Source organism: Castor canadensis, chromosome 2, assembly GCF_047511655.1.
Source record: "Castor canadensis chromosome 2, mCasCan1.hap1v2, whole genome shotgun sequence".
Classification (NCBI taxonomy): domain Eukaryota; kingdom Metazoa; phylum Chordata; class Mammalia; order Rodentia; family Castoridae; genus Castor; species Castor canadensis.
In genome coordinates, this window is record NC_133387.1 from 103,233,972 (window position 1) to 103,258,718 (window position 24,747).

General features: G+C 47.1%; 1 protein-coding gene across 11 annotated transcripts in view; it reads left to right on the forward strand.

The window, feature by feature from the left end:
* Window positions 1–24,747, forward strand: part of Tns3 (tensin 3) — a 271,418-nt gene that overhangs the window by 195,982 nt on the left and 50,689 nt on the right. For 10 of the 11 annotated variants that reach the window (XM_074065416.1, XM_074065415.1, XM_074065414.1 and 7 more), the window contains 3 exons: window positions 10,539–10,708; window positions 11,726–11,840; window positions 11,929–12,012. In XM_074065416.1, coding sequence (XP_073921517.1) covers window positions 10,539–10,708; window positions 11,726–11,840; window positions 11,929–12,012 — 369 coding nt within the window. The remainder of the gene's footprint in view (window positions 1–10,538; window positions 10,709–11,725; window positions 11,841–11,928; window positions 12,013–24,747) is intronic. The other variant, XM_074065408.1, reaches the window with a different exon arrangement.

Here is a 24,747-nt window from a genome sequence, read left to right on the forward strand (position 1 = left end):
AGGCTATTCATATCTGAGTGCCTGTTTTAATTAAGGAGTCGGCTCACTGCTCTACAAAGAACTCTTGTGTTTCCAGTGTGGGAAATGTTTCAGAGTAAGACACATACTGTCTACACTGGGAAGCCCTCCTTGCATTTGCAGTTGTACCGAGTTATCCATAGGGGATTGGCTGCAGGGTCCCACGGGTTCCAAAGTCTGCAGACACTCAGGTCCCTTATGTAAAATGGTACAATACACAGAATTTATGCACACCCTCCCCAATACTTCACACCCTCCCATATACTGTAACCCATTTCCAGATGGCTTCTGATAGCTCAGACAATGTGACCAGGGTTAGAGACGAGAAAAAAGAAATATTCAGAACAGGTGCAGGTTTTTCAAATACTCTCCAGCAAAGGTTGGTTGAGTCCAAGAATATGGAATGGAACCTGTATGCATGCAGGCCTGACTATACTTTTTTTTATAAAAGCATGAAAAACAAGTATACAATTTGAGAGTTGATGAATTATATCCATTTATCCCACTGCCCCTCTCTGCAAAGCAGGCAGATTCAGGTGTGTACATTGACAGGTACTCTGAGGAAATCCATGGGAGTCCAAGGGCAAAGACAAGGAAGTACAAGAAAGGCCTTAGACCATGGAGGTGTGGCTTCTAGGCTACTTCCTGCTTGATCTACACTGCCTGGTTTAGCCACGGTATCGGCCTTCAATCCACTGAGGCGCACACTTCCATGTCTTTTTTTTTTCCCCCTGATTAATTTTTTTTAAATTTAGGATATATTCATTATTCAGGGGGATTCATTGTGACAACTCCAAATAGGCTTACATTGTACACTGGTTAGATCACCCCACCATCACCCCCTCAACACCCTCATTGCCCCACTTAAAGCAATTGCAAGAGGTTTCTTTGTTCTATTTCATGTAAGTATATGAAGTCCATCCACCATATTCCCTCACTTTCACCTCCCCCTTCCACAAGTCCCCTCCACACTGTACCTATTTATAGTCCTGTCCTTCGTTATCATTATTTAAGTTGATGTTCAAAGAATTTCTTGATGTGTCCCCATTGTGGGTATGCTTTACTTTGGTCTGTTCAACGCCTTCCATTACTCTCCCTTACCTCTTCCTTCCCACCGCCAAACTTCCATTTCTGTAACAAATACTATCTTTACTCTCCTGTAAGTCATAGCTAATATCAACTACCTAAACACACATTAAAAATTAACCCAACACCCTAACACTAAAAATCAAAGGAAAGTAATAAAATGATACGTATGTAAAGTTGAAAACTTTGGGACTGGCCCACCTACAAAACAAAAATCACTCATCAGATTTCCTTTAGTGTGTATTTTTTATTATGGTAAAATGCACATAAGATAAAAATGACTCTTTTAAGCATAAGTTCATTGAGGACATTAATAATAATTAATGACATGGCATTGAGGACGGCCACATAAATACTGTGCAGCCATCACCACTATCTGGTTTGTTCCCTCCCTTCCCTCCCCTCTCTTCCTCTCCTCTTCTCTCCTCTTTCCTTCCTCAGGATCTTGCTGTGTTACCCAGGCTGGCCTTGAACTCACTATGCAGCTCAGGCTGGCCTCAAGCTCAAGATCCTCGTGCCTTAGCCTCTGGAATCAGAACATTCTCCATTCCCCTACCCATTGGCAGTCACTTCCCAGCACCTGGCAACCACTAGTCGACTTCCTGTCTGTATAGATTGGCTTCTGGTGGACTTTTTGTATAAAGGCAGTCATGCACCATGTGGCCATGCATCTTGGTTGGTGTGTTTTACTTATGGTGATATCTTCAAGGCTTCTCTGCGTCTATCAGAGATGCATCCCCATCATGGCTGAATAATTGCTCATGATGCAGACAGACTGCAGTTTACTCCTTCATGGTCAGTGAGCTCTTGGGACAGGCCCACCTGGCAGCTCTTCTGGATAGTGCTGCTGTGAACACAGATACACATGCATCTGTTTGAACACCTGTTTTTACTTCTTTGGGGGTATATCCCTGGTATGGAGCTGCTGGATGACAGGGTAACTCTTGTTGAACTTGGTGGGGAACTACCTCAGATGATGAAAAGTCTCTTTGGAGCCGGATGCCGGTGGCTCACGCCTGTAATCCTAGCTATTCAGGAGGCAGAGATCAGGAAGATCAAGGTTCAAAGCCAACCTAGGCAAATAGTTCACAAGACCCCATCTTGAAAAAACCATTACAAAAAAAGGCTGGTGGAGTGGCTCAAGGTGAAGGCCCTGAATTCAAGCCCCAGCACTGGAAAAAAAAAAGTCACTGGAGACCACCTGACTTCCAGTGTGGACACCTTGTCTCCCCTAAGGAAGCCACATCTCTCTCTCAGGGAGGCTGAGAATTCTGCCTGTCAGGTTGGAGAGTTGGTGACAACTCCCTAGGCTTGATGACGTAAAGCAGCACAGTTTCAATTCTGATCATGCCACCTGTCCTCTGTGTCCCTGAGGGATGTGCCTTGCTCTCTCTCCAAATCCATAGCTGTCTATGAGGGGACAGGGCTGTAAGTTGCCTCTGACCCTACTTCTCACAGTCTATCAACCACTAAGAACTGTGGTCTTTGCCTTCAGTGCAGCCCATAGCTAGCCCTGGCATCCACCCTGAGAACCACTGATGCTGTGCAGGGAGGAGGCCAGTAAGACCACATGTTGTGGGTGGGTAAGGTGGAAGGAAACACGAAAAGAAAATAGACTCAAATGACTGGGAAGGAAATGAGGTCAGATCCTATAACCCTATTGGTGCAGTCTTTAGGGCAGGGCTGGTCAGGGCTTGTGTCTCCTCACATCTGTGCTCTACATTATAGCAGACACAAAACGTGGTGGTCTTGCTGATGTTCCTTACATGCAGAAGGATGCACTTCCTGGGTTTAGAAGTGCATGTCATTTTTGTAATTTTTTTTGACAGTACTGGGGCTTGAACTCAGGGCCTCATGCTTGCCAGGCAGCCGTTCTACCACTTGAGCTACTCTACCAGCCTTTTTCCTTTTGGGTATTTTTGAGATAGCTGTTCATGAACTACTTGCCTGGGCTGACTTTGAACCATGATCCTCCTCTGCCTCCCGAGTAGCTAGGATTACAGGTGTGAGCCACCGGTGCCTAGCTTCATTTCCCTATTAAATATGGCATTTTGGAAGAAATGCTTCTGTCTAACCAAGCACTTCTGTGCATTGCCAGTGGAAAGCATCTTCAGTTTTACAATCTGAAATATAGGGTTCCCTGCTGGGAGCCAGTGGCTCATACCTGTAATCCTAGCTACTTAGGAGGCTGAGATTGGGAGGATTGCAGTTTGAGGCTAACCTGGACAAGAAAGGTCATGAGACTCTGTGTTAACCAACACTGGGTGCAGTGGCACACACCTGTCTTCCCAGACACATGGGAGACTCATGGGTTTTAGACCAGATCTGGGGGAAATAAAGTTTGTGGGACCCCATCTCAACAGAAAAAAAGCTGAGGGTGGTGGCACATGCCTGACATCCCAGGTACAGTGGGAAGTATGAACTAGGAGGATGGGGCAAAAAGCAAGATTCTATCTCCAAAATAACCAGACCAAAAAGGGCTGGAGGCATGGCTCAAGGGGTAGAACACCTGCCTAGCATGCATGAAGCCTTAAGTTCAAACCCCAGTACTGCCCCAAAAGAAAGAAAGAATGGAAGAAAAAAAAAAAAGGATTCCCTTTCTTAGGGCTTTGTGGAAGCCCCTCATTCTCTTAGAACCAGGGTTAGACATTGAGAAGGGGTGTGGCAGAGGCACAGGAAAGGCTCTTTCTGACATCAGTCTTGCTGTGTCACTCAGGGTAGCCTTTTCTAGTCAGTTATATGTGGAGGATTGCATGCTTTCCTGCTTTTGGGGAACGTACCCTTCAGGTGAACCAGGCTGGGGAGCCCAACCCTAGATTTCAGTTTCCACAGGGAGAGGTCTTTAAGCCATTTCTGGGTGCATTTAAGCCAAGAAAAGTGTTCGAGCTGCCCTTGTCATGCTGTCGTTTCTCCTTTTGCTCTCTGTGTTGATTTGAAATGAAGCTAGCCTCAGCACAGTCTTTGGTCTCTATTTGTTTTCTATCTGAGGAATGAAAGGGAGTTTCCAGAGCCCACTGGGCATGCCTGTTGTGGTGCCATACTCCATTCTTATATGATCCTGTAACGATAAAGAGGTGCACTGCTTTCCAGTGGCCTGCACAGAAAATGAAGGTCATGTTTTAAAGTAGGTCATGTTCTGTTTAAATTGTATTTATTATCATATGTATTTAAGATGTTCAACCTGATGTTTTGATACACATGCAACACGTAATGAAATGATTAAGTCAGGGAAATCAATGTATGCAATGCTCACATAGTGTGTGTGTCTGTGTGTGTGTGTGTGAGAGAGATAAGAACACCTTATCTCTTAAGAACCCCACTCTTGCTGTCATATCACATACCGACACTTAATAAAGAGTAAAGGATTTGAACTCAGGGCCTTCACCTTGAGCCACCCCACCAGCCCTTTTTTGTGGTGGGTTTTTTTTTGAGATAGGGTCTTGCAAACTATTTGTCTGAGCTGGCTTTGAACAGTGATCTCTGCCTCCTGAGTAGCTAGGATTATAGGCTCCTGTCTAGATTTCATCCGTTCTTTACAGCAGGAGTTTGATGCCTTGGCCACCTACTGGAACCGCCTAGGGACCTTTCCTGAGTGCACGTGGCAAAGGTACTCCTGCCATCACAGGGTGGCAGATGAGCTTGGCCTGGGAGGGGGCCTGGATGTCAGTGTAATTTTAAATGTCCCCTGATTGCTACAGCTCCAGGGTGAATCCAGGCCCAGGCCTGCTCTGGTTTGGTTGCGAACAAGAAACACTGGGAAAGTTTTATAAAATACTGACAAGGTTTTGACCCTGGAGTCCTGACTGCATGGGACTGGTGAGGCCTGATTTGGAGAATTTTAGTGCCTTCTCTGAGAACCACAGTTTTGTTTTGGTGGTTTTCAACATGAGCTTGTGTCCAGTCACTTAGGAGTTGGCCCATGGCTCATTGAGGCCGGATTGTTCTCCCTGGGGCGTTCTGATAGGACTAGGATTTGTGACTCTGCTGTATGATATAGAGCACAGTCGCCAGTCACACATTACCCCATGAGCCACCTGCAGCCATGAATGGTGGCTTTACAACACCAGTGCAGAATGGGTCATGCGGCCCTAAGGTGGAGATGACACTGTGGGTAGCAAGGTCTCTGCTGTAGGCACTTAACTCTCCTTCATCCCTCTCTTCTTCCTCAGTTCCTCCCTCCCTCCCCCTATCCCTCCATCCCTCCATCCTCCCTCCCTCTCCCCTCCCTCTCTCCCTCCCTTTTCTCCTTCCCTTCCCTCCCTCCCGTCCCTCCTTTCTTCCCTCCCCCTTCCTCCCCTTCCTTTCCTTCTCTTCCTCCCTGGCCTCCCCTCCCTCCCTCTGTTTCCCCCTCTTCCCTCCTCCCCTTCCTCCCTCCCCCATTCTTCCTCCCTCACCTTCCTTCTCTCCCCTCCCTTTCTCCTAACTCCTTCCTTCCTTCCTTCCTTCTTTCCTTCCTTCCTTCCTTCCTCCCTCCCTCCCTCCACCCCTCCTTCCCTCCTTCCCTCATTCCCTCCCTTCCTTCCTTCCTCATAGTTGAATGGAAGCAACAGTTCCAGGTGACCAGTGCAAGAGGGCAGAGGGGGGTTACACCCTCCATGATCTCCCCTAATTGGGAGATCTGTGCACTGGAACAGGTGACATCATCGAAGAGTGTTGTCTAGCTGAGTGGTCTGAGAACACCCCCTTTCACAGTTGGGTCTGTTCTGTGATACATTGGTGATTAACAGTGTCGACCTGGGTTAGGCTGAATTCGGTCCGTCCTGTAAACTCTTTGTGCAGAACTCAACAGTCCTGGTCTGGATCCCAACTCTCCAGGAACCTCAGATGAAGAATTGGAGAGTTTGCCTGTCTTGGTCTCCCCCACTGTCCCAGTGACCTTGGTCAGGGTGCCCCATGGCTTGGGTAGACCTGAGGCCAAGGCTGCCTTTGCCCTACTCCCACACATCCCTGCAGCTGCCTGGCCCCAACACATCACAGGACCCCATCGCCACATGTCGTCTGAGTGGCAGAGTCTCACCTTGTCTCTGAGGCTCAGAGTCTGCCAGTGCCCCATGGTGGTCTCAGCTTCTGATGGGCTTGGTGAGGACTGAGGTGACACTGGGCAGTGCTCAGCATGTATCTCTGCTCTGACCCTGTTCCACCCATGAATAACAGTGACAGTGCGAAGACTGTGGGAGGGCGGTGAGGGTTTGTGGGTGGGGTGTAGGGGACATGGCCTGTGCCACAGTGGAGGCTGGGCACATTCCTGAAGGGAAGTGTCCAGAGTCGGGAGGAAGGAGACCCATGTGGGGATGCTTCAGTTGAATGCTGAACAGAGGGACTGGCCAGTGAGGTGGGAGGTGTCCTGTCATGTGGCCATAACAGATCATGTCACCCAGATGACAGGACAAACCTGAAAAAGACCAAGCTGCTCCATGTCCCTCCCTCCCCGGCTGCAAGGAGAGCCCTGGGAACAGACAGTAGGCAGAATTGCAAGTCACGATGGTCTATGCCCCTTGGACTCCCAAGTGGCCTGTGATGTCTGTACTAAAGACTTGGGGCCGTTGTAACTGTGCTCAGGTTTTCTTTGCACTGGCCGGGAGCCAGCAGGGAAGCAGGTGCAGCTCTCCCCAGCACCGGGGCCATTGGCAGGCACAGGTGAGAAGGTGTAGGTGGGCCTCACCAGGTGTGAGCATGTCCTGCAGGTGCAGGTAGGTTCCACAGCTGCAGGTGAGCACACTTAGGGATCCGAGAGCCTCAGTAAGTTAGATCTCCTTGTTTTTCCTTGCTTTTTTCAGAATGGGGACCTTGGAGAGGTTGGGGTGGGAGTGTGGGCTTCTCAGAGCCCTGAGGAGGCTCTCTCGAGGTGACAGCCATACTGTCACCTCACATTGTAGAGTCTCCAGGCTTTCTGCTCTCGTGAACTCTTTCTTTGCCCTGGCTTTGACTCAGTAACCGAAGAGGAGAAAGACTTGTGGCCAGTTTCATGGCGTGGATTTGGAGCACTGTTCAGAGAGCAGCTTTTAACTATTTCATCATGATCAATAAGCATTTTGCTGTTCAGATCACCCTGTCTCAGTCACAGCCAGTTCCTACTGGAGCTCTGACATCGGTGTTTGCTGTGCAGTCTGTAAAGCAGCCTTGAAGACTGTTTTCTTTTCACTCCATGCAGGGAGTGTGAAGGGTGGTGGGAGAGGCAGCAGGTGCAGAAGGAAACACCAGGCATTGGTGCAGCCCCCCAGCCCCCCTGTGCTGACTTGGAACTGGAGGACAGGGTGGGAATGGCGGGGAGGCCCCTAGTGGTCCCTTCAGGTCCAGAGCACCCTGAGGAGGACTGGATGTGGGGAGCAGAGAGGCAGCAGGTGGTAGTAACAGTGAGATGGGGACAGGAAGTCATGATGTCACATGTGGGGGATTTCTTTAACGTGGGGGATATAGTTTAGGGACCCAAGAGCTTTTTTTGCCTTTTTCCTCTGGAAATGCTCATGAATTGAGCCTCTTGGAGAAGAAGAGACAAATGGCCCAGCTATACCTCTGTCAAGCTATGGGACTCTTCCAAGGGTCCGCAAGGCTCTGAGGCTTCAGGGAGCTTGGTGTGCTTCCAGTGCTTTTGACGTGTTTTCCAAATTTTCTAATCAGAAAGGAAGGAAGGGAGGAGTGGAGGGAGGGAGGAAGTAAAGTGGGGGGAGAAAGGAAGGAATGGGGGAGAAAGGAAGAAGTAAGGAAGGAGGGAGGGGAAGGAAGAGAAAGGAAAGAAGGGAGAAAGGAAGGAAGGATGGAAAAAGGGAGGGAGGGGGAAGGAAAAGGAAAGAAGTGGAGGAAGGAAAGAAGAAATGAAGGAAGGAAAGAAGGGAGGGAGGGAGGAAAGAAGGAAAGAGGGATACTAAAACCTATAAAGAAGTTGATTTGGAAGAGAGGGTTGTGGTGGTGGCAGGGTGTGGGGGGTATTCGGCTCACTGCTATGAGTTCCAATGGGCACAACCAAGAAGTGCGTACCACTCAGTGCCAGCTCCTAATCCTGGGCCAGCTGAGTAAGCCCTGATCCCTGCCCCCACCTAACTGGGGCAGGTAGCTGCTCAGAAATGAAACTGAGAGCCCTCCCAGGGAGGTGGCAGTGCAGAGATAAGGTGGTACTTGCTGTTTACACAGTTTGTGTGGTAAGGCGAACCTGCTAGGCAGGACACCAGATATAGCAAATGAAACACCCAAGAAAATAGCCCTGTGACAACTGGCCTTCTCCCAGGCCCCCAGACACCAGAGTGTGAAGGAAACTCTTTTACTGTTCCAGCTTCTGCCCCCTGGGTACAGTGGCTCTGGGAGGTGCTATAGTAACTTTGGTGAGAGACAGCCTGGCCTAGACTGAGCCTTCACTGGCCTGGGATGAAATACTAGCACATCCCATGGGAGGGCCCAACCCTACCCGCCTTTGGATGCGGGCCTCTAGTGCAAGATGCAGGGTCTGTGCACAACCAAGGCCTAGCCCACACCATCCTGTGCGGACATTATAGACCCTAGTGAGTTTCCGGGCAGGCGCAGCTCCCAGTGAGAAGCGGGGTGCTGGGGCCCCACCTGCCCATCTCTCTGGCCACTGGAACCAGCCAGAAATCCCCCCAAATGGTGGGGAGTTCGTTATCCCAGAAGGAACCTAATTTCCAAGAGTGCCTGTTACCCTGGCCCCCTGATAGATGGCGTGCAGGTGGGGAGAGCTTGTAGCACCCAGGAGTGAGGATCTGCAGAAACAGGGTAGGGGTGATGACAGAGACACTGTCTTCTCCAGCATTGGGACCATCATGGATGCAGCTGCATAGGAGCCCAGAGCAGGGATGGGTGTAGGAGACGGTGTGGGTGACCATTTGTGTGGTACTACATGACCATGTCAGCTTGTCCCACGTGAAAGTCATGTCAGAGTATCTGAGGGGATGTGTCGTGAGTGCTGTGCGTGTGGGAGTGTAGGAAGGTATTAGCAGGGGACAGAATGTGAATGAGTTAAGGTGGCCTGGAGCGTCTGCCACCAGCATCGGATGGCAGTCCTGTGATTGCTGCGTCTTCTGTGGACACCGTGGCCTTTTCTAAAGGCTGAGCTTAGCTTTCACAAACTAATGTTACTGCCCTCTGGGCATTCCTGGCTCCCTTCCTGCCCACAGGGCCCTTGGAGCTGGGGCTTGGCTGCCCATAGCCTGTACCCTGGTGCTATGAGGCACCTACCTGGAGGTAGGCGCCACATGGCACCCCCTGGGCTTGGGCTCTTACCTTCCCTGGGCCTTCGTGGACCCTAACCTTTGAGTTATCTTGCCTGAAAAATAGGATAGAGCTGGTAGGCCTGTGGATGGCCTCTGTTGGATGCTTCAGGGAGTGTGGACACCCACAGAGCCCCCCTCTTATCATCTCTGGCTAAAGTCCTGCTCTGTGAATAGATAACTTAGACATCCTCAGCATACAATGCAGAACACCCCCTCCCACACCCATTGGGCATGGTGAACTCAGAGCAAGAAGTTCATTGACCAAACATGAGTTTTAGGGTGAACATTGGAACCAGTACTAATGCAAATTAGGCAAGAATTTGGGCCAGCACAGTATAGGCCGCACAAAGTACCAAGGGGAATGGGGAGGGAAGAAAGGAAAGGAGGGAGGGAGAGAAGGAAGGAGGGAGGAAGCTTTATTCTTAGAGGTAACGCTGTGTGGTCCAGGCTGGCCTGGAACTCGAGATCCTCCTGCTTCAACCTTCCAAGTGCTGGGATTACAGGCGTGAGTCACTACATCTAGCAGTATTGTGTGTTTTCAGCTGCAATCTAAACTGTAGGGGAAATGTAGTGGGGTGTGACTTTTCATGATTTGAGAGATTACCATCTTATTAGTGGGAGCTAGGCTTTCCCCAATTATAAGAATTTTGTGGAAGAAGTTTTAAAAACAGATTCCATCCCCAACTGCTGTTTTTCCTAAAATAAGGAGGTCAGATTTTGCATCTGTATCATGAATAAATGCCAGTGGTGTTTCTGGCAGGGAATGTTTGGGATGGTGAGCATTGACTGCTGGTGCTCCGAGTAGGGTTATTTCCCTGCTGGAATTTCTTATTGTCATATTAAGGCCATGCTGTGCCTGGAGTGACTGCAGGTACATGGTCATCACAGCTCTAAAACCATGTCCCCTCCAAGGGCAACCATGTCGGTGGTGACCCAGCCCTGTGTGTGAGTCGCACATTTTGCCCTGACCCCCAAGGCCTGTTCTGGAAGGAGTGTGCTGGCTTTCTGTGTGTGCCAGGGGCTGCCACCTGGCTCACCACTGAGCATCTGGGTCACCCCTGGGTTTTCAGTCTGCTTCCTGCAGCCTTGTAGCTTACTTAGAGCGTCAGTCTCGTGATGAAATACACAGTGCCTTTAAGAAGTGTTGAAATGGGTTTTTATCATGGGTCTCCATGTACTACTATGACAAAAGTGCCCTTGTCTCTCTCTTCATAGGCTGTTCCAGTGATGAGCCCCTGGGCGGAAGACTCCGGAAGCTGAGTCTTGGACAGTATGACAATGATGCTGGGGGCCAGATATCTTTCTCAAAGTGTGGATGGGGAAAAGCTGGTGCGGACCCAGCTCCAAGCCTGGCACCATTCCCCTCTCAAGCAGACATCAAAGAGGTATGTGCCAGGCCCTGTCCATATCTCTGCTCATTTCCTCCAACAGTCCTATCCTTGGGCTCAGGGTGGTGGCTGGGCCTGAAACCTGTAAAAGGCTACTATAATCCTCCTGACCCCACCTGCCCCCCTGTCTCACAGACATGGTTCATAGTGATGGGCAAGGGTGTGGTTGGGTGCAGAGTTCACACAGCCTGGGTGGGGTCCTAACACACCTCAGAGATCACTATGCAGAGAACACCTTGTTTGGGTCATCTGAGCCTTGGTGTTCTGACCTATAGATTGGGTATGAGGTGCCAAGCCTGCTAGGTGGGTTGTGAGGGCTAGGTTATGTACACCTGGCCTTAGCAGGCCTTGGTAGATGGCCCTCACAGCCAGGTCAAATAGACTTCTTCCAGACCATCACACAGGGCTCTGAACCTGCCATCCAGGACTATGACCCCCCCCAAGGAAGTTCACAGACAAGAGCATCTCCTGACTTGTGTTCTGGGACTTGTAGTTAGTTAATTAAGGCTTCTATAATCAGAATCAGAGTTAAGACAGGTCAGCATACTCAAAGGATTTACCTTTTCAAATATGAGCTTCATTTATTCTCAAGTTGAAAATGCTGAAGCCTACAGAATAGCAAGAAAAAGATCACTCCATAGTCTTTACAAAACCATTGTTTATATTTGGAACACCTCCAAGTATGAAAACACAGCCTGTTCTCTCTGCTGTGTGTCTGACTCACTGTCACCATGGTTAGGGACCTCTCGGATCCCCCTGCTGTTGCAGACTGCATCAGTGTTACTTATCAGCTCTATTACGTTGACTAAGAGAATGGGCCCTGACATTCTGCCCTCTTCCTTTATTCTACTAAACATAAAAGTCTTTTCTGGTTTCCATGGCTGGTTTCTTCCTTGTCCCCCTTCTCAAAGGAGGCCTGACTCAGTGGACCATCCTGAGGATGCTGCAGCTGAGTGGAGGGGACCTTCCCCCTCACTCCTCATTCTTACCTTGTCCTCTCCATGCCAATTTCAGTCAGTGATCACTACGTATCCTCCAGACCTTGACATGATCGATGCCAGGATTTTACATAGCAAGGAGTCCATGTGTCAGACCCCAGCGTTTCCTGTGTCTCCAGAAACACCATATGGTAAGAAAGAAGTAGAAGTAACTCTGCACGACTTTTCCCATCCCAAGGAGGCAAGTGACAGCAGCCCCTGCTGTGCTCTGTTTTCCAGTAAAAACACCCCCACGCTACCCTCCGTTCAGCCCGCCCGAGCCCCCGCTCAGCAGCCCAGCCACTCTGCACAAAGGAGGCCATGGTAAGAAGTCCCCATGGTGAGGCAAGAAGCAGGCAGCTCTGGTACCATTTGTGTGGGAACCACTTTCACTGAAGATGTCCTCTTGGGTGAAAATCTTTCTGTCTGTGTCCCAGTTCAGAAGCCTTGGGTGAGGAAGCATCTTGTGGGGACCCTTACAGGGATGCAAGGATAGATGCATTAGGGGTGGAGGGTGGGTAGCGACATGACATTGAGTGGCTTCCTGGCATCCTGTAGGAGTACCTGTTAGTGACTTAGCACAGGCCCTTTCACTTCCCGGTGGCATTGCTGGCCAGCGCAGAGCTAGAGGGAGGAGCTGGCATGTGTCTCCATCACTGAGAAAGTGATACCCAGCGAGAAATAAGTTCTCTGTGTGCACCTGCTACGTGGGTATCTCTAGGGCTGTGATTGCAGCTGCCTTCACACGCACACCTGCTGTGGCTCCTCTTGTCCCTAAACTCTTGGTCCTTGTCTGCGGGTTTCCCAGTGGACAAGTTGTGTCAACCTGGGGAGCGAGTGTTAACAGGGACAGGTGTTCGGGCGGGCAAGTTACTCTGCACTTCTTTGAGACAGACATTGTCCAGATATCTTGGGAGCCCAGGATTGGCCAAACTCAGGTAGGTAGAGACAAATCCCTTAATGGCCCATGTACATTTTTAAACATTCCTTCTCTAGAATTGCAGATTCTTTATGCAGTTGCTTTTTGGCCTCAGTGAGGAACCTCATACGTGGATATCAGATTCATTGCTTGAGAATGAGGGATTTCTAGTAAATGGCATTTAAATCTCACCGCCCCGGCCACTGAGAATTTGCAGCAATGTCACCCAGCTCCATTCTCTGTCTTTGTCCAGGGCAAACCAAGTAAGTGAGTCATTTAATAAAAGAGCCATCTATCTCTCGAAGTTTCATTTATGATTAGGACCATAAATGCTTCACTTATCTATGGTATTTAGCAATTAAACTCCCTGTATTTCCCAGCAAGAGCAAAAGACTTAAAGATAAGGGAAGAATGTGGTAATGTTGCTGCCTTTCTATATGAGCATTACAGGTGCAGGGGCGTGGGTGTTCCCACAGCCATTCGTGCATCAGACTTGCACTTAAACGGCCCCATGTGCATCCTTCTATGCATGTAGAATGTAGGTAAAGGCCAACAGAGGCATATTTTCTCCTGTCCCACTCAGCTATTGTGACCATACCTGACTCCTAAATTGAATATATATGATGGACTGGGCTAGAACCAGCCCTCAGGCCTGAAGTCTTTCCTTTTGCCCAGCACCAAGATCAGAAGCGTGGGGAGGACAAATAGTTGAAGGTGGACTCGTGAGCTCAGGGACAGAAAGAGCTTCCAAGCTTACTAGCAGCTTGTGGTTTGCAGGCCTCTGGGACTGGAGTGCTGAGCCTCAAATGCAAAGCTTCTTTTAAATGGAGAAAGACCTAGGAAGCTGAGGGAAGTGGCACGCTTAGCATGGGGGCAGAGGGGGGGCGTGGCGAATGCTGGCTCCATTGTCTCTGCCGCAGAGACCGGCTGCTGTGTTTGGGGGAAGGGGGCTGCACATCAGCATGTGGTAGAATTCAGTGCAGCCCACCCATCTTAAGTGCCTTCTATGTGGAAATCAGTATCCGCATGGAAAAAGTAGGGCTTTCAAATACAGAAGCAGATATGTTAAAGTCATAATAATGAGTCTTCTAGATTTTTTAAACTCAAGATTGTTTTTATTTTTTTACTTTTAATAATGGGACTGGGGTTTGCACTTGCAAAATAGGTGCTCTACCACTTGTGCCACACCTCCAGTGTATTTTTGCTCTGCTTATTTTGGAGGTAGGGTCTTGAGGACTATTTGCCTGGGCTGGCTTCAAATTGTGATTCTTCCAATCTCAGCCTTCCAAGTAGCTAGGATTACAGGTGTGAGCACCTGTACCTAGCTGATTATCTTCTCATTAATCCCCCCAGAAAGAAACTACAGGGACTAGAGGTGTAGCTCAGTGGTAGAGTACTTGCCTGGCATGTATGAGGCTCTGGGTTTGATATCTAGTACCACCAAAAAGAAGAAAGAAAACTACAGATCAACATTCCTCTTAAGTATAGATGCAAAATCATTAACAAGATAGAGCATATAGAATTCTCTAGTATGTAGAAAAACCAACCATACACCCTGGTCAAGTGGGATTTTTTTAGTTTTGTTTTGCTTTTTAGTTTGTGGTAGTGGGGTTTAAACTCAGGGCCTACATCTTGAACCACCCCACCAGCCCTTTTTTGTGATGGGTATTTATTTTTTGAGATAGGGTCTCATGAACTATTTACAGGGACTTGCTTTGAACCATGATCCTCCCAATCTCTGCCTCCTGGGTAGCTAGGATTACAGGTGTGAACCACCTGCTTCCAGCTCAAGTAGGATTTATTCCAGGGTTGCAAGACTAGCTCAACATTTGAAAATCCATCATATTAAGAAGGGAAATCATGATTATATCCACCAATGCAAAAACTGGTGGGCAGAGATGTGGCAAGATTCACACCCATTCATGTCTAAAAACTTCCCATTAGAACAGAGGAGAGTTCCCTCAACCACAGAAAAAAGTATCTAAAAATCCCTACAGCTAACACCACTCATATTCCACATAGTGTTAGAAGTTCTGCAGAGACATAACACCATACAATGAAATCAAACAACAGAATTGAGGGAAAGAAAAAACTCTTTGCTGATGATATGATTTTGGCACAAATAATAGAAAATCCAACAAATCTACCAAAAATGAGAACAAAGTCTTCAGGATATATTGTCAACATACAAAAATCAATTGTATTTCTGTCTACTAGCAATGAACATACAGAAACTAAAATGTAAAATACAAAGCCATTTATAATATCCGCCCCCTCCTCCCCAAAAATGAAAGCTTAGATGTGAGCTTTACAAAGTGTATATAGAACTTGTGTTCTAAACCTGCCCAGTGCTGATGGAGATGGAAAAATCAATGACTTGGGAGACATACTGATTTCCCAGGGTGGAAAACAACCTAGTAATCATGCTAGTCCTTCCCAAATAAGTAGGATTTTTTTTGGGGGGGTAGGAGGTGAGGTAGTGCATACCTGGGGTTTGAACTCAGGACCTTGTGCTTGCTAAGCAGGTACTCTGCCACTTGAGCCATCCCTCCAGCCCTTTTTGTTCTGGTTATTTTGGAGATAGGGTTTAGCTTTTCACCCAGAGTGACCTAGACTGTTTGACTGCTATTTTAAGTTCCTGGCCATTGCTGGGATGACAGGCATGCACCAGCACCACCATACATAGCTATTGGTTGTGATGGGATCCTGTGAACTTTTTGCTTCGACTGGTCTCAAACTTCAGTCCTCCCGATCTCAGCTTCCCAAATAACTAGGATTACAGGCTTGAACCACCAGTACCCTGCTCCAGGTCAATCATTTTTACATAATTCCTTTTGAAATCCCAGAAGGACTTTTTGTAGCTAACAGGGAAAGGAACTAGAGTAGCCAAAACAGCTTTAAAGAGGCATTTGCACTATGGTGAACAAGGTGGTGGTGTTGGTGAAGGTGCCAACACAAAACCAATGGTGCAGAGTAGGAATCCACAAGTAGAATCATACAAATACACCGAACTGAGTTTTGACAGAGGAGAAAGGCAAGTCTACAGGGCAAAGATACCTTTCAACAAATGGTGCTGCAGACATTGGACACACACAGGAAATCTACCTGAGTGGCTTATTAACTTAAGATGGGTTTTGTAAAATGTAAAACTGTAAAACAATAGGAGAAAGTCTTTAAGATCTAGGGCAAATGTTAGACTTGACACAAAAACATGAGTCCCGAAAGGAAAATTGACAAACTAGACTTGATCAAAATTAAAAGCTTCTGCTATAGTCAGACCCCATGAAGAAGAGAAAGAGACAGAGTGCAGACAGGAGACCTAGGCTTTTGAGTTCAAACCCCGTACCACCAAAATAAATAAGTAAGCAGACTTTTCTTTAGAAAGCACTGTCAACATGATACAATTGGGAAAGTGGGCAAAAAAGACATGTCTGGAGGACCCACAGATCGAAGATAAGTGTCTGAGAAGACATTCAGCATCGTTAGCCTTTAGGGAAATGCAAATGAAAGCCACAAATGACTAAAATAAAAAACAGTAACAAGACTCAATGTGGATGAAGATGTTGAGAAACTAGGTCCTGGTGACAACTTTTTTTTTTTTTTTTTTTTTTTTGGAAAGCACTTGAGTTTGAAGTCAGGGCCTCATGCTTGCTAGGCAGTCACTCTTTCCACTAGAGCCACTCTGCCACCCATGCTGGTGACAATGTTAAGTGGTATAGCCACTCTGGAAAACAGTTTAGAAGTTACTTAATAAAAAAACACAAGCCAGACATGGCGTTTACCACAGGACTCAGTGACTCCACTTGTGGACATTGATCCTAGAAAAACAGACAAAACCAAGTAAACGAGTGTTTTTATATAGCTTTAGTTTAATTGTCCCAAACTAGAAACATCCTAGATGTCCTTCAGCTCATGAGTGGTTAAACAAATTGTCTTACATAGATACCCGGAAATGAACAGATTATTGATACAGCCACCGGGCTGGGTCTCCAGTGAGAATCGCCATTCCCAGAAGCATACCTAGTGCATGACTCAATTTGTCACATTTTTTTTATGTAGCAAAAGTTTAGAAATGGAGAATGGGTTAGTGTTTAGTAAGGGTTTAGGCGGGCAAGGGCAGAAGGAAAGTGGGGCTATTCAGAGGGTACAGAGGGGTCCTTGTGCTGATGTTCTGGTGTTGGCTATAGCAACATCATAATTAATTAATTCCAATATAATTATAATATAATTCATATCCAGAAAGTGAAGTCAGAGCACAGGGGGTTGCTGGGTAAATTACTTATAACTATATGTGAATCTATATGTTTCCAAATTTTAAATGTTTAATTTAAGTGCTGGAGGAGTGCCTGCCTAGGCATGAGGCCCTGAGTTCAAACCCCAGTACCACCAGAAACTTTAAAAAGCTTAATTTACAATATTCTTAGGTGAGTGTAGTTGAAACAGTGGTGACTGTGCATTATCAATAGTTGAAGCTGGTGAAGTCTACTGGGAACTTACACTATTTTACCTACTTTGGCATTTGTTTGCAATTTTCCATATAAACAGGTTAAATAGAATGTGAAGGAAACCGTGGTGTTGAATACAGTTTCATTCCGTGCTGCTCTGCTGAGCCTGGAGAGGCCGAACCTTGTCCTCATGCAAGTGCAGCTGGTATAGCAGGGTTGGAGCTCATAATCCCAGCACAGGAGGACCCCTGAAGAGGACTAGGGGGCAGGGTATGGGGTCTTGGTTGTTTATGTGGTGAGTTCAGATAGGTTTGAAGGATGAGTTTGGCAAAGTAGGCCCAAAGAGGAAGCATTTGGCATAACAAATAGCTGGTGCACTGTCCATGGCATTGTCCCCAGGACAGACTGGAGACTCTAGGTTACAAAAAGTCCTGGTTGACTTCCATAAGCAATGGGAGGTCAAAGTGAGAAGTGACTGCTCAGTTTCCACTCACAGCTGTGGCTGATGCATACATAACAGCGGTGGGAGCAAGTAGTCAGTGGAGCGGTGCACAGCTAAGTGGTTTCACAGGAAAAAAATGTAGGAAGAAGTCTGAGTATTGATCAAGATTTAGTTGGTGCAATCAGCAGGCCTTAATAGAAAGGACTTAGGCTCTGTGGCTCTGATCTGAGTGCTGTTCTCATTGCTGTCAGTGCTCTGGTTTCTTGTTAGTTGGTATGCAGTTATAACAGTATCTACATAAAGTTCCTCCATGTATCTTAGTGTATAAAATATAAGTCACACCATTTAGCCTAAGTCCAGACTTGTAAGGTCATTTTGCAGGCAACCAGCAGGACAGGTATCAAAGGGACACAGAGCTGGCGCTCCTTGAGGACAATGAAGACAGATCGTGTGTGTGTTTTTTTTTTTTTTTTGTAGTACTGGAGTTTGAACTCAGGTCCTTCACCTTGAGCCACTCCACCAGCCTTATTTTTGCGATGGGTTTTTCGAGCTAGGGTCTCACAAACTATTTGCCCTGGCTGGCTTCAAACCATGATCCTCCTGATCTCTGCCTCTTGAGTAGCTGGGATTACAGGTGTGAGCCACTGGTGCAGCAGGAAAAATTGCTGAGCTCAGCTCCAAATGCAGCAGGGAGCAGAGTTGGAGGGTGAAATGAATGGAAAGTTACTAAGAGGATACCTCAAGGGTAGGGGGCTTCTTGTTGAACTGGCCTAACAGAATTCCTGAAAGGAAGGCCAAGGACTTAGACATGACAGGCCAGGGATGAGGAACGCATCAGATATCCAGGGTGACTCTGAATCAGCCCTTGCCTATGTCCAGGTTTCACACCTTCCTGTGGGCCTCTCCAGGTTTGTTGGTCACTTAGTTTAGCCATAAGGCTCTGATGCCAGGAGACCTGGGCACCAGCTTGGGGCTGCTCCCTAACACGGTCACACTGCTGTAATCAAAAGCAAGTGGAAAGCCCACCACAGCATCCTCCAGATTTGCTCACTGCTGGGTGAATTATAGAAGCCATCTTTAGAACAGCATGAGGAGTTAGAGTGAAGGGCATGAATGTCCAAAACTGGGGCCTTAAAGCACCTGTTGGTACCCAAGAGCCATCGTTAGGGTTCAGGGTGCTTTGTGAGGCAATTGATGTCACCTGGACAGCTTGGATCTGCTGAGACAACAGAACTGTTCACATCACAGCATTTGACAAAAGTGCGCTGAGTCAACCCTACCTTTTGCCTCAGATGTCGCTGTCACCCAAACAATAGAGAATGTACCACATTTTTTTTTTCATTTCTATCAGGTTATAGACAGTCGTGAAGAACCGAGCCTCAAGTTACTAAACACAACTTTTGCACATTGACATCTAAATATTCTGAAAGATTTTCAGTACCCAGCATGTGATTTGAGTTCCCTTATCTGGCTCTGTTATCACATACCTCTCTGTTAGACGCTTCCATCCTCTGTGCACAGGGAGGCCTGACTGCACAGGGCAGGGTGGTGTCTGGTGGTTCCTGTTCTGACAGTCATCTTTCTCTGGTCAAATTCTAGTTGCACAGGCATCTTGGCTCTGCCATCTCCTAACGGGGTGGACCCTCTTTGAGCTTGGGTGTCATCTCCTGTTCAGCAGAATGGCAAATTCCTCCCACATGTAGTTCGTGTGAAGACTGATGAGGATGTGACCTGGCTCAGACTGGATTGAGAGTCAGCCAGCCGTGTAACTGCTGTTATATTCTAACACCGTAATGTAAGCAGCAGACTGAAGGGGTGAAATCACAGTTGGGGGAAATTAGTGATGACTGTAACGGGGCAGTAATGTGGAGTGTACCTTACTTATGCTACTTTCTGCTGCTGTAACAAAAGGCTACAGGCTAGGTAATTTATATTGAGCAGAAATGTATTTAGCTCACAATTCTGCAGTTGAAGTCCAAAATCAAGGGGACAGAGCTTCTTGCTGGGCCATGACAGGTGTCACATTGTAGGGGGGGAGGGAAAGAAGGAAGGAGAGAGAGAAGGGAGACTTTCAAATTCTTCCTTTTACAAGAACCCCACCCGCTATGACCTAATCATTCTTAAAGGTCCAACCTCTGAAGACTATTAAAATGGGATGAAGTTTCTGATCTTTGGAGGTCACATTAAAGCCTTGTAGAGCTGGGGGGCGCAGAGAAACTCCTGGGCACTGGTCTCTTGGGAGGTGAGAGCCAGGGATGCCTGCTCTTCTCAGATGCTGCTGGCTCCTCTTTTTATTATTATTATTGTTAGGATAGATTTGTTGTACGGGGGAATCCATTGTGACAATTTCAAATAGGCTTACATTGTACACTGGTTAGATTACCCCTACCTTCTCTCCCCTTGACCCCCCTACCTATCCACTTAAAGCAATTGCAAGAGTTTCTTTGTTCTATTTCATATAAGTATATGAAGTCCATCCACCATATTCCCTCACCTTCATCTCCTTCAGTCACCCTCCCTCTCCCACTAGGGTCCTCCCCCACACTGTACCTATTTTACAGTTCCTGTCTTTCATTCTTAATATTTAAGTCAATGTTCAAAGGGGTTTCTCAGTGTATCCCCACTGTGAGTCTACTTTACTTTGGTCCATTCAATTAATTTGGTCCTTCCATTGCTCTCCCTTACCCCTTCCCTCCCACCCCCCATTTTTCAACAGCTTTCAGTACACATCCTTATGTCCTCTACCTGCACAGATGTGATGTTTTATGATATTACTGATGCTCTGTCATTCTCTTTTCCTTTCCTTCCTTCCCCAAGTTCCATAGAGCAGTTCCACTGTTAGAAACGTGTTCTACAAACAAGTTTGTGGGTGATCATGCTTGTTTTTGTGTACACATTTATCTTTGGATCCATCTTCCACAGATGAGAGAAAATATGCGGCCTTTGTCTTTCTGAGCCTGTGAGTCCCTTATTTTTAAATGCTGGTCATAGTGGGACTTCAGGTGCAATCTTCATTGCAGCTCTTTGCATGTTACACGGGTGTGCATTCCTAGGTAATAGGAGGTGGTGTCTCTTTCGTTGTTGACTTGTCTGGATCCACTGATGGGCCAGTGAACTCCAAGTGACTCCACATTAGTGTTTGGCTGCCCAAGATACCTCATTTGCTTAAACTAAATGTAAGCAGATTTAAAAATTTTTAGGATTACAGTAACTGCTTTCATCTGTCTCCCATGTATGAGAGAAGACATGCGCCTTTGTGTTTCTGAGTGCTGGCCCCTCCTGTGCTGGCTTCTGTCTCCTATGCTTATCTTTAAATGAAGCTCCAGGAAAGCAATGTATATTTGAGCCCTGGCTCATGCAACGAATTCTAAAGCTGGGTTGCCATGCTGGTTTGTTCTTCCCAGGTGCATGTTGTCATGTCATTTGAAAGAGGTGGGAAGAAAGTGACTGATGGAGCCAGGTGCAGGAGATGGAAGAGCAGCCCCAGGCACTGGGAAGACAGCAGGGCCAGTATCTGTTTGTCTGACCGTGTGTCCAGTGTCCTGCAAGGGTTCTTTCCTGTCTGCATGATGGCACCCAGAGCTGCAGGACAGGGAACGGAGCGCCCAAGACAGCCTGTTGGCTGACTGCATCACCATCACAGCTCTGTTGTACTCCACAACACAAGTGCTGGGGACCAGTATCCCTTCACTGCTCGACATTCCAGATGTGAGCCCCAAAGAAACTGCTTCTCTTGGAAACACAAACATTTTAATAAATTTGAGTTAAGAGGTCATTTAATCCCTATCTTCACATAGGCAAAAGAGAGAGTCAGGGAGTTTGAGATTAAATTACTCTGTTTCTCATCAGATATTTAGCCTTGATAGATTCAAAAATAAATGAAAACAATTTAATGTCAATCTACACAGATGAGAGAAAATCAGGACTTATTTATTTATTGTAGTTCCGTGGTTTGAACTCAAGGCCTACACCTTGAGCCACTCCGCCAGCCCTTTTTTGTGCTGAGAATTTTCAAGATAGGTTCTTATGGAACTTTTTGCCGTGATTCTCCTGCTTTCTGTCTGCCTCCTGAGTAGCTAGGATTACAGGCGTGAGCCACCGACACCTTGATAATTTCAAAATAAATGAAAAAAAACCATGATGAAATGTTTCATGAAAAAATTCTTATGTTTCTGATATATCTCAGCTTCCAAACTATTACAAAATAGTTGTGTGGGCTTTTTTTTTTTAATTGTTGTTTTGGTGGTACTGGGGTTTAAACTTGGGGCTCCACACTTGCAAAGCAGGCACTCTACCGCTTGAGCTACACCTTCAGTCCGTTTTGCTCTGGTTATTTTGGAGATGGGGTCTCGCAGAGCAATATATGCCTGGGCTGACCTCAAACCTCAATCCTCCCAAGTCACGAGGATGACAGGTGTGAGCCACTAGCCCCTGGCTAAAATTACTGGCTTCATATATAGTAAGTGGTTAATTTTTTTTTTTTTTAATTTTTTGGTGAAACTGGGGTTTGAACTCAGGACCTTGTACTTGCTAGGCAGGTGCTCTACCATTTGAGTCATACCCTCAGGTGTGGGTTTTTTTTTTTTCTTTTTTGTGGTGCTGGGGTTTGAACTCAGGGCACTCTACCACTCGAGCTACTCTACCAGCCTTTTTTTTTTCTTTTTGTGGTGGGTTTTTTTTTTTTTTTTTTTGAGATAGGGTCTTGTGAACTCTTTGCCTGGGCTGGCTTTGAACCTCGATCCTCCTAATCTCTGTCTTCTGAGTAGCTAGGGTTATAGGCATGAGCCACTGGCATCTGGGTCCATGTTTCTTGTTAAATTGAGGTAAACTCCAGTACTGCCAAAAGAAAAATTAAATTGAGGTAAAGTTCACATAGCATAAAGTTAGCCACTTTAATGTACCAAAGTACATTCATAATGCCCTGCAACCATTGTCTCTGTGCAGTTCCAGAATATTCTCATCACATAACAGTTTCCAAAGGGTATTTAGAGAGCATTTGAGGACTTCCATGAAAGTGTTAGCTCATTTGAAAAGAATACTTTTGTGCTCTGCAGTTTCCTTTGGTGTTCAGTTGTGTGGCAGAGTGGGACCAGCTTGTCAGGGGCCTGGCTGGAACCCTGCTGTCTCCTCTCTACCCTGATCCCAGGCTGCATGGAGGCCTGGAACCAAGCTCAGTGCATCTGTTTTTTTGGGGGGCCAGTGGGGCAGGGGAGCATGCAAGGGCTTCACCACTGGCTCAAGACAGGGACCACCCTTCTGGTTAGTGCTGTTTGGAGCCCTTGGATGCTTTAGGCTTCAGAGGACAGAAATGGATGGTGTTTGCCAGAGGAGGCTAAAAGGGACACTTTCTGTATCTTACTGAGATATAGAGGGGGAGAGGGAGAGGGACAGAGACAGGCAGATTGACACAGAGACAGTGATGGAGAGATAGAAAAAGAAGAAAAGGATGGCCCAGGAATATCTTATTGAGATACACCGAGAAAGGGAGCAGGAGAGGGAGGGAGGGAGAGAGAGAGAGGGAGAGAGAGAGAGAGAGAGAGAGAGAGAGAGAGAGAGAGAGAGAGAGAGAGAGAGAGATACACAGAGAAAGGGAGAGGGAGGGAGGGAGAGAGAGAGGCAGAGATAAAGAAGGAAAGGACAGTCCTCAAATATCTTACTCAGAGAGGGTGGGGGTGTGGCAGAGAGACAGAAAGCAAGATGGAAGGAAAGAGGGAGAGATTACTTTGAGGCAATACTGTATTTTCATTTAAATGAAAAGTTGGTATCCTTTGGAGCTTAACAAATTATAAGATGCTTACACCAGTCTGATTCTTTCCTTCCTATACCCCACCCCTTTTTCTTTTGGGTTTATGTGAACTTTGGATGAGAACGTTTATAGTGGGAATGCGTGTGCCGTTCATGGAGGTCCCTGATGACTGAATTTTTGCTAAACGTAAAGAGCAAATGCTTTTGTCTGTGTGTTTAGATTGAGGTATGCATGGTGTGCAAGTGCCCGTAGGAACATGCACGTCCATGTACACACCCGTGATGTCTTTCTGATTCGTGCCAAAGAATGCAGACCAATGAATAGTGACCCCCTAGAATGGGTGTAGACTAGCACACATGGCAGCCTTTCCCTTCCCCGCCCCAGATGAAGAATGTGAATACAGAAAAGCCTTCTGCTTCTAAATATTTTTCAAAGTAAATATCAGGGGTGGGGGTCAGAGAATGTTCCGTAGGAGTCTGAGAACGTGGAGTTGTTTTTGTGTGGGATGTAGCCCTAGGAACACTCGCAGCTTGACTGTCTTTGTTGACACCTCATCTGGCCCAGGCCAGTTGGAAGGATCCAGTGAGCAGGAAGCCGGAAGCCTTGACTACGTGGAATGTGTTCTTTGATTTGCTTGCTTTTGGCTGAAGGGAACCTTTATGTTCTGGTTATATCAGGTCCTTTCATGACCTGCTCCTTGGTGGGTTGTACTTGAACCTCAACATGTAATATCTTGACAGGGATGCCAACAAGATTTTTGTTCTTAACATGATTCTCAGCCCTTGTAGGATGGCCGTGGGGCTTTGTGACAGATGGCCCTGTCGTCTGATCTTGCTCAAATTGCATAATCTCATAGAACATCTTTCAACCTAAGCAGCATAAGAATGTGTGCACTGTGTGATAGTGGCGAAGCTGTCCTAGATGTCAGCTTGCATCGATGATGGTGTATCAAAAATTCATCTTGGAATTCAGTTTTTTAAATCAAAAATGCACTTCCTCATTGGAGGATTTGTTGGTTATCAACATTAAGGACTGTCCCTGGACTGGAGAAATGGGTTCGGCTGGGCCTGGGGCAGGTCACACACTGTCAGCGACCCTTCTGTGGTGGCCCTTGGCAGGTGTGGGAGCCAGAATCCATCACTCCTCATGGCTCTGGGCAGGGAAGGGCAGTGCCATACAGGGTGCCTCCTGGGGAGGAGGTGGCCTAAAAGAGAATGTGGGAAGCCCAGCAGAGGGCATTTGCAGGGACTTCCTTACTGGACAGTCCATCCATGCCACAGGCATTTCTCCTGCTGCTCCAAAGATCCCTCGAGCCCCAGCCTCTGTGCAGTGTCAGCCAGCCACACCCTGGAGTTTTTCCTGGAATACTTGCCACAGTCCCCTCTGCCTGACATTGCTGGCCCAATATACTAGACACATTGAAAGGATTTGGGACCGTGAGATGTGAGGACTGTGTATGTGTTCAGCTTGCTCTTTGCTGTTAGCCAGGGTCTGATGATTCAGAACC